This window comes from Emiliania huxleyi (assembly GCF_000372725.1).
Source record: "Emiliania huxleyi CCMP1516 unplaced genomic scaffold EMIHUscaffold_5, whole genome shotgun sequence".
In the NCBI taxonomy this organism is placed as follows: domain Eukaryota; phylum Haptophyta; order Isochrysidales; family Noelaerhabdaceae; genus Emiliania; species Emiliania huxleyi.
The window spans coordinates 1,361,301-1,370,323 of record NW_005198244.1 but is presented as its reverse complement, the minus strand read 5'-3'; the positions used below and the strand labels follow the sequence as shown (position 1 = coordinate 1,370,323).

The 9,023-nt window shown below is 66.1% G+C and overlaps 4 protein-coding genes across 4 annotated transcripts in view; 1 reads left to right on the top strand and 3 right to left on the bottom strand.

The window, feature by feature from the left end:
* EMIHUDRAFT_197369 (hypothetical protein) overlaps window positions 1–1,321 on the bottom strand; it is a gene marked incomplete at both ends in the record, with an annotated part of 1,461 nt that extends 140 nt beyond the window's left edge. Inside the window, 4 exons of the mRNA XM_005767172.1 lie at window positions 246–314; window positions 612–641; window positions 793–858; window positions 1,061–1,321. Coding sequence (XP_005767229.1) covers window positions 246–314; window positions 612–641; window positions 793–858; window positions 1,061–1,321 — 426 coding nt within the window. The remainder of the gene's footprint in view (window positions 1–245; window positions 315–611; window positions 642–792; window positions 859–1,060) is intronic.
* A 325-nt stretch (window positions 1,322–1,646) lies between these two features.
* Window positions 1,647–1,959, bottom strand: EMIHUDRAFT_197368 (hypothetical protein; the record flags this gene model as incomplete). Its single annotated transcript, XM_005767171.1, has 2 exons — window positions 1,647–1,679; window positions 1,813–1,959. The coding sequence occupies 2 exons, from the start codon at window positions 1,957–1,959 to the stop codon at window positions 1,647–1,649; spliced, it is 180 nt and encodes a 59-aa protein (XP_005767228.1).
* A 1,583-nt stretch (window positions 1,960–3,542) lies between these two features.
* On the bottom strand, window positions 3,543–4,449 carry EMIHUDRAFT_432650 (hypothetical protein). The gene is made up of 2 exons (XM_005767170.1): window positions 4,059–4,449; window positions 3,543–3,976 (listed from the first exon to the last, which is right to left on the bottom strand). The coding sequence occupies exons 1-2, from the start codon at window positions 4,440–4,442 to the stop codon at window positions 3,662–3,664; spliced, it is 699 nt and encodes a 232-aa protein (XP_005767227.1). The 5' UTR covers window positions 4,443–4,449; the 3' UTR covers window positions 3,543–3,661.
* A 3,414-nt stretch (window positions 4,450–7,863) lies between these two features.
* Window positions 7,864–8,298, top strand: EMIHUDRAFT_45288 (protein kinase; the record flags this gene model as incomplete). Its single annotated transcript, XM_005767169.1, has 1 exon — window positions 7,864–8,298. A coding segment is annotated over one exon (435 nt), but the record flags the coding sequence as incomplete, so codon positions are not given.
* Between the last annotated feature and the right edge of the window lie 725 nt (window positions 8,299–9,023).

The following is a 9,023-nucleotide window of genomic DNA, read 5'->3' as shown; positions in this document are numbered from 1 at the left end:
AGATTTGGGTTGGGATTGTTGGGGGGGGGGGGGGCAGGTGAGCATGTGTGTGCCAAGGCAGGGGATGGCTGGCGGGGAGGTGGCTGGAGTGGTTGATGGGGGGCGGCGGTGGGAGTGTGGTGTGATGGGTGGCGGGGTGGTGGGGTGGTGGTAGTGGGGCGGGGTGGTGGGGCGGGGTGGTGGGGCGGGGGTAGTGGGGCGGGGTGGTGGGGCGGGGGTAGTGGGGCGGGGTGGTGGAGCACTACCTGCAGCCGCTCGGTCTCTGCGCGGTGGCGGCCGATGACGTCGTCCATCTCGAGCCGTGCGACGCGCGCCTGCCGGAAGGTTCCGAGAAGGTTCCGGGAAGGCTCTGGGAAGGCTCCGAGAAGGCTCCGGCCCTCCTCGCGGAGGCGACGAGTGGGGAGGGTGTAGGGTGCGACTAGGAGGTGAGTCGGGAGCGTCTACACAGAGGCGCGCGTTCTGCGAGCGTATGTCGTCAAGCCCGTCGAGGATGTCCATCTCCATCTTGGAGTCCTTGGTCTTGTTTTCGAGCTGCGCGCGGAAGGGGGGGGGGGGGGGCGGGTGGGCGGGGTGGCAGCTCACGGCGGTGGCGGAATCTTCTGGGGAGGCACCTGCGCCATCGTGTCGTCCTTCTCGCTCGCCTGAGGAGAGGTGCGAGCGGCGTCTCATCCGTGCGCCCAGCGCAAAGCGGTGCCGGATGGGAGAGAGGGCTGGAGGTGTCTCGGAAGTGTCCCGCGCCTCTCGCGCGTCGAGCTGCTCCTGCCGCTGCTTCTCCTCGTCCTTATACGGGACGAAGTTGGCCTTGGCGCCCCCCTCCACCGCGTAGTCCATGTTCTTTGGGTCCGTCTTGATCGTGAACTCGGCCGAGCAGGTGATGCACCTGAGCGCGGCGGCGGCGGCGGGTGAACGGGACGCGTCGCGGGCGTGAGCAGCCCTTGCGCAGCGACGCGTGTGCCCGCGGTGGTGCGTGCTCGTGCTCGTGCATGCGCGTGAGCGTGAGCGTGAGCGTGAGCGCGGGTGTGAGTATGGGTGAGTCTGCGTGGCGAGAGCGGAGGAAGACAGAGTGTGCGGCGCGCTTGAAGTAGAAGCGGAAGATCTTGATGCCGAGGTACTCGCCCTCGGGCCCCTCCACGTCCTCCTTGCGCGAGTTGAACTTCTTCCCTTTGTACATGTACTCGCCACACGTCATGCAGCGCACGCTCATCGGAAGCATCATCCGCACGACAAAGTTTGGGTTGAGATCCGCCTTCTTGGTGCGCGGGATCTTGGAGGGGTCAAAGTCGGGCGGGAAGTACTTATTCAGCACCTTGCGCTCGCCCATGTTGGAGAGAGTGGCGAGCGAGAACCGTGAAGACCCGCGAAGAGCGGCAGGGTTCGGACTTTTTGCGGGGTGTGGTATGGTTGACCACCACCTCGAGACCAAACCCCCCCGCCAGCTGACAGACCCAGCCTCCCGCCGACGGGACCATACCCCCCCCCCCCCCCCCACCCACCCCCACCCCCTCGCCCCACCGCCGGCCGCCTTACTGCTAGGCTCCAGGAGTCCAGGTACCAGAGAGGAGGCTGCAGTCCTGCAGACACCGACACGCACACTAGATACGCGCGGATGGCCGCCGTCTTCCACGCCAGCACCGGCCGGTGCTCGTCTAGAAGAGCGCGGCGGCGAAGTTGGCAATCGCCTGGCGAGCGGCGGGCGCGGCATCCGCGCCGGTCGCCGGCCCGCACCTGCACCAGCAGGCGCCGCGCTGGCCGTCCCCCGGGCGCGGGCGGCTCCGATGGCCGCCGCGCCGGCCGCCCCGCGGGCCACCGCACCGGCGAGGTCATCCATCGGCATCGCCGTGCCGGCGGGTGCCCCCCCTCCAGTGGGTGCCCCCGCTCCGGTGGTCGCCTCGCCGTGGTCGCCTCGAGCGGGTTGGCCGGCTGCGCCAGCGGCGCAATCTCGGGGGACTTGTAGTACATTGAGGCGCTCCGCAACCAGAAGGGTGTCGGCGAGTGGAGCGTGGAGCAGCTGCAGCAGCTCCGCGACACGGGCGCGTGCTCCTACCTCATGGCGCTGCGGGCTCGGCGGCGGCTGTAGAGGGAGGGGCCGGAGGGACCATACCCCCCCACCCCTGTCGAGGGCTAGTCTTGGGCGGTCAGGACCATACCTCCCCACCCTTTGGGCCGCGACCCTACCATACCATACCCCGCAAAAAGTTGGAACCCGGAGCGAGAGAGATAGATTTTGTTGTTGTTTCACTGTCTCACGGGAGAGACGGGCGCGCCTCGATGAATGCCACGTCTCAAAAACGAATTGGCAGCAGTGCGACTGCAGACAGGGACCTCGCTTGATTTCTCGAAGTTCTCTCGTTGCCCGCCAAGTTTAAAGTTAGGCGGGATAAGGAGGACGCACGACCGAAGTATCGGGGGCGGCAGCTCCTTCCCGCCCAAAGGCGTGAGCTCGAGATCTTGAGCGCGATGTTGACGGGAGCGGAGGCCATCGGCCGCGATCCCAGCCCAGCATCGACAGATTCCGGCCGATCGGCGTCTACCAGCGCGAGCAGCAGGAAAAATCGCCCTCAGCGCTGCTCTGTCTGCGGTGTTACCGGCCACAAAAGCAGGACGTGCCCACGCCGGTCAGTCTCGAGAAGCGCGGGAGGAAGGTCGCAGCTGCATTCAAAGAAGTCGGACGCCGCTCTTCTCCTTGCCCTCGCAACTTCGCCTGTGAATCCATCCGCAACCTCCTCGCCCGCGAGCAAGCGGGCTCCGGCTTTCGAGTTGGGGGGGAAGGCAAAGGCTGTCAGAGGGACTGTTGGGGCACCGAGGTCCTCCTCTGAATGCACGCCTCCCGCCTCGCCGCCGCTGCCTGCCCGCGCGTCTTCTCATCCGCTCGCGACGTGGGCGGCGCCGCCACCGTCCGCTTTGCACTGCCTCATTGAGCTGTCGCGCTGCGCATGCGAGGAGTCAGACTTGAGATGCTCTTTGTCGTGAGCCCTTCAGCGCCTCGCTCCAGTCCCAGCCGCGCTGTAGCCGCCCCACCTCAACCGCCTAATGACTACCCCGAGTATCGGACGGATACCTGAGGGTGCTTCCGGAGTTAAAGGCGGGTATAATGGCCCGTTTGGTGGGCGTGCGGGACTGTCGGGGAGAGCTGCACTTAATTTAAGTGATGTGTGGCCATGTGTGCGGGACAGTGGCATGCGTGTGGGTTGACAGCTCAGTACCTATTTATGTAGCATGAGTAATGAGGAATGATTTTTTTGCGGACACCCCCCAACGGCCGCGTGCGTCGGATAATGGCCTCTCCGTCGGTACATTCTTTGAGTCTCTCGGTGACTAAGACCCGTGCGATAAAGCAGTGCAACCTACGTGCGCGGAGTCTCTCTACGTGAGTTACTCGAGTAGGGCTACCGTGTGCGCCGACCTCCGAGAGCCAGCAAAATATCAGCGAGAGGGTGCGCGAGAAGTCTCGCTCTCGATCTCGGCACATATGGTCCATGGAAACAACGAGAACGAGCTACTCGAGAAGGGCATTTTTAGTCCACGGGCGGTGATCCGTATTGCGAACGATGAAGAAGTTGTTGTAACAGAGCACAGAGACAATACTTGTATAACCTTTTATTCCTACGCGCGTTGCGGTTCGCGATCCGCACCACCACACAGGTAGAAATACGGCCAGCGCTCAGTGGTAGGCCTTGCCCGTCGACCAGTAGTACTCGTGGCTGCACCTAGCGCAGCGCATGTGGTCGCAGCCGCCATTCTTTTCCGTGACGATGTCGCACTTGGGGCACTTTCGCACCGTTATGGTGAGGGATGGCCCGACCTTGATCGAAGCGAGCTCGCCGCTGCTGAGCTTCGCCACCTCCTGCATGTCCAACGCTATGGCAGCGTGCACCACCATCTCCTCCGCGGACCACTGCTCCTCGCAAATCATGCACATGATCGTCGCGTGGCCAAGATAGCCAATACCCACACACTCGGCGCGGCGGCACTCGACCTGTGATGGGCGAACCGTGGGCGTGGGCGTGGGCGTGGCGGTGCGGGTGAGAGGTGTCGTGTCGGTGGGACTCTACCCACACCTGCACGGACTCAGGATATAGATCGTTGCGTTGTAGGATCTCGCGCCGCTCGAGCTGACAAGCGAGGTCGGCAGCCGCGGCGCTGTTTTCCAGCACGGTTCGCTGGGACATCATCTTTGCGCAGCCGAAGCACTTAACGCGAAGCTGCTTCTTGGCGCGGCATGCAGGAAGCTGCATCGCAACCCACCTCTCGACGCACGCGTGGCACGCGTGGCACGCGCAAGCGGGCGCGCTGGCAACCAGTTTCGCTGTGGCAGTGCAGCATATCGGACACACCTTATCGGGCATCGCAGGAGGCTTCGTCGCCGTGCTCGTTGTCCTGGATGGCGCAGACTTGGATCGTGTGACGGCCGCCGGCTCCATCGCCACCTTGGTCTTGATCATATCAGAACTCGTCCGTGAGCGACTGGACGCGTCCACCATCCGAGCAACAATTATTTTTTATCCTTTCGAAAAGGAAAAAAAGACGACGCGCGCAAGACGTGCAGACAGGGTTGCCAGGTGAGAGCGAATGGCGCGGTTCACGCCTCGCACAACAGAGAGAGAGATGCGCTCTGCATGGTGGGACATAAAAGAGAGCGAGTACTTGGGCGAGTAGGCCGTGCGGTCGACGCTGCCGCGCGCGACTTTGCGCGCGAGGCGGCGCAGCTTGAGAACGGCGGTGGGCGAGAAGCCGCCGCCGAACGTCTCGTGGAGCAGCAGGTTGAAGTTGTTGCGCTTGACAAAGATCGCGTCGTGGTAGAAACCGCGATGCGCCTTGACGTAGCCGTGGCCGTTCTTGTGGTCGAAGGGTGGGCCGGGCTGCCCGCGCGCCTTGCAGCCTTTGTCCACCACACGCAGCAGATCTCCATGGCGGCGGTGGCGGGCGACGCCGAAAACATCAACAAGCAGGCGCGCAAGACGCGTACCAACTGGCTCAACTCCCCTGAGCGGGCCAAACTGGGTCACGAACAAGCAAACGGCACACGGCTTCTTACCACTTACGCTGCGGCCACCAAGGGAGGGCGCCCACGCCGCCTAGCTCGGCGGACGGGCCCCTCCACCCTTCATTCACGTACGGATCATGTAGTCCACAATCGCTGTCGTGGGATCGCTTGTCACGTGAGAGAGTGCGTTGTAAAGAAAGAAAGAGAAGAAAACACACGCGCAGGGAGGGATGCATCATAAAGAAAGAAAGAAAACAGACAACCCAAGGGAGGGATGGGAGGACGGCACGCCGCCACCACACAGGGATTTTAAGGAGAGGGGTGTGATGCGCTAGCCGTGCGTTCCGCTCTCGTTTGAGAAATATTTTTTTATCCCGGAAAGTAAATTCTTATAGTACTAGCACGCGCCAGTTCGCACCTGTGTCGAGCCTGTCTGCTGTGAGAGAGAGTTGTTTTGTTTAAATTCTAAAACACAGCTGAAGCACTGTTATCCCATCCTTGGCCGCCGGCGGCAGCTTGCTATTGCCGCGCCGCCCAATGGTTGCCGTTGGAGCTCTCGTATCTCTCACGAGGGGAGGCGTCGACCGCGGTCTGGCCTATCGCCAGCTTGCGTGCTCCAGCCTCCTCGCGAGCCACCACATTCTGCGTGGCGATGAGAGCGTGGTGCCGGGCCTCGCGTCACTCACCGCCAACCAATCGTTTGAGCTGCAGGTTTTGGACACCGGCTCGGCGGCCTTTTCCGCCGTCGCTGCGTTCCTTCACAGCGACGTCTCGGCGCTTGTGGGCGGCGGCTCCTCTGGCGTAACATCACAGCTTGTCGCTCTGGCAAAAGCGACCGACACAGCGCTCGTCGGGTACCGCTCCACCTCTACGACGCTGAGACGCGCCTCCAACTCTCACTTTGCGCGCACAGTCCCGTCTGACGCGGCAGCGACGGCCGCGATGGCCCGCCTCGTCCGCACCTTTGCGTGGCGGCATGTGGCGGTCATTGCAGAGCAGACTCTGTGGGCCGAGTCGTTTGTCTCCTCCTTCCTGGAGAGCGCCCGCCGAGAGAATGTGACGGTGATCGCGTCGAGCACCTTCGACGCCGCCAGTCCGGCCTCACGTGCGCTGGCAGTGCGGGAGCTGACCGACTCAGGCGCTTCGGTCGTGATTGGCGTGATGGGCGATGCTGCCGCTGGGCCGTTGCTGCGCAGTGCGCGAGACTGCGGAGCGCTCGGGGCAGGCACTGCATGGCTGTTTGCCGACGGTGTGAGCCCCGCCGCCTTGAGCGAGCAAGCCGTGGCTCAGCAGCTGGAGGGGATTACACCCCTCTCCGAGCTGCTGCGGGGGTCGCTCTCGCTCGCTGCGTCGGCCGAGGGGTCCGAGAGCCACGGCCGCTTCCTGCGCGCGTGGCAAGCGGAGGGCGCGCAGCCAACGGGCGCGTGCCGGAACCCGCTCTTCGACGAGCCCGCCGCATTTGCCGCGCCGCCACTCCTGCCCGCAGTGGCTGCCTACCTCTACGACGCCGTCATCTCGCTCGCCGTGGCGCTGGCGAGGGCAGGGCCACCTCACAGCGGCGCCCCGCACGTACTCCATACCCTCATCTCCCCTTCCCCCCTCCACCTCCTCCACCTCTTTTCATAGGCACTGCGGTCCTCCGAGAGCTGCTTGCACTGCGCCTCGACGGCGCGATCCACCCCGCCCCTCCCCGACGAGGCGCGAGGTGCTCATGACACGCCCTCGACACGTCCGCTAGGCGCGAGCGGCCTCGTCGAGTTTGACCGCCTCGGCGACCGCGCGGAGCACTCCTCCTCCTTCCGCCTCACCAACTTCCAGCAGTCGGGGCCTGCCTCGGTCGGACGGCTCGGCAGCGGCGGCCTGCACCTCTCGCGCCCCATCGAGTGGCGGGACGGAAATCTCCCGCCGCGCGACGCGCAGCTGTCCGCCGGCGGTGACGTCGTGCGGAGGACACTGCTGCGCCACTCCCTGAGCCTCGGCAGAGGCGGCTCGGAGGCGGGGGCGGAGGGAGGGGAGGGGGCGGGTGGCCTCAGCGGCAGCTACCAGGCGCTGCTCTCGCGCGTCTTCCCGCACGCCGAGAGCATCGAGGTCAACGCGTCGGCCGCCGAGGGCGGGGTGACGGCTCTCTCGGCGGCTGTGCAACTACCGGGCTGGGAGTACCGCGCGTGCCAAGACCTCAGCCTGGCCGCCCCTGTAGAGGGCTTGGGCAGCGCGGCGGCCTTGACATCGTCGTGTGCCGCCTCCATGCACGCTGTCGTGGCGCCCTCGCCCCCTGGCGCCGACGAGGGCTCGGCGCGCTTCGCTGGGGATGGCGCGGACGCGGGCGGCGGCAGGAGGGTCGAGATCATCGCCGTCGCTTGCGCGGCCAGCCTCGCCATCTGCGCCGTCGCCGCCGTGAGTGGCGCTCTGCACTGCCAGCGGCGGCGCACTGCGGGGCTGGTGGGCCGAGGCGTGACAGGATTGCGGTGAGCGTGACGGGATTGCCGTAGGCGCGCTCTCTCTGCGGCGGCCGAGCTGCGCCTCGCGCGAGTCACCGAGGCCCCGAGCTGTCGGCGCGAGATCGACGGCGCGTCGCGCTCTCACCAGTCCTCTCACGCTCGCCGCAATAGGCCAAGCTCTCGAGGGAGATCGAGGTGACGGGTGCGCAGCGCGCGGCGCTGCAGGCGGAGCTGCACAACTCTCGCCTCTCGGAGGGGATGAAGCGGATACGGGTCGATGCCGGCGGTGAGCGGCGTGAAACCACCGCCTCCGCCAGCGCCTCCGCCAGCACCGCCCAGCGCGCCTCCCCCAACCCACCACGCGATCGCGCCTCCCCCAACCCCCGTGCCTCCCCCAACTCCCACTCCCTCCTCCCCTCCCCAGAGCTGAGGATCGCCGAGCTCATCGGGAGCGGCACCTACGGCCACGTGCGGCGGGCGACGTGGCGTGGCACGCCAGTGGCCGTCAAGCAGCTCAACCGCAACCTCATCGGCGAGGCGCAGCTGCGCGCCTTCAAGCGCGAGTGCGAGCTGCAGCTCAACTTGCGCCACCCGAACATCGTGCAGCTGCTCGGCGGCTCATGGGACATCGGTGACGCCGCCGTCTTCCTCGTGCTCGAGTACTGCGCGCAGGGCACGCTCGCGGCGCGGCTCAAAGACCGCGCCACCCGCGAGGCGATGCCGACCGAGCTGCGCCGCCGGGTCGCCGTCGGCATCGCGCGGGGCATGCAGTACCTGCACTCGCAGGCCCCGCCGATCGCGCACCGCGACCTGAAGCCCGACAACGTGCTCCTCGACGCCAGCCTCGCGCCAAAGATCGCCGACTTTGGCGTCTCGACCTACGCGACGTCGCTGCAGAGCGTGACGTGAGTGCCACAGGCGCGCGACGCGATCGGAATAGGCCTCTCGACAGAGTTGCGGGGCGACGCGACCATGTCGCAGGCGGGGACGCCACTCTTCTCGGCGCCGGAGCTGCTGCTGCACCGGCGCCACGCCACGGAGACATCTCGGCCAGACCTCGGCCAGACCTAGGCCACACGCCGGCCACTCTCGAGCAGGCGCTACGACCACCGCGTCGACTTGTGGGCCTTTGGTTGCCTCCTCGCCTGCTTCGAGTACGGCATGAGGCCCTACGAGGACGGCGACACCTTCACCTCGATCGTTGCCGGAGTGGCCGCCGGTCACCGCCGCCCTGAGGTGCCTACTGGCCACGACTTCGAGGCGACGATCCGCGTCTGCTGCGCCTACGACCCGTGCCTCCGGCCGCATTTTGGGGCCCCCCCCCCCCCCCCCCACCACCACCACCACCACCACCACCACAGTTCGCTCCCGCTCCAGATCGCGTCTCACCGACCAACCCTCGCGCGCCCTAGGCGCGCTGCTGCCGCGGCTCGAGAACCCAGCCGCCAGCTCGCGCCGAACTAGTGTGGCGCCCGCTCCCTCGGGCCGCGCCAGCACAGACTGCGGGTTGCAAAGACTGTCCATCGAGGTCGAGAGGGGCGAGATGTCGCCCGTCGCTGACTCTGCCACCTCCGCCGCCACCTCTGAAGCCTCCACGCACA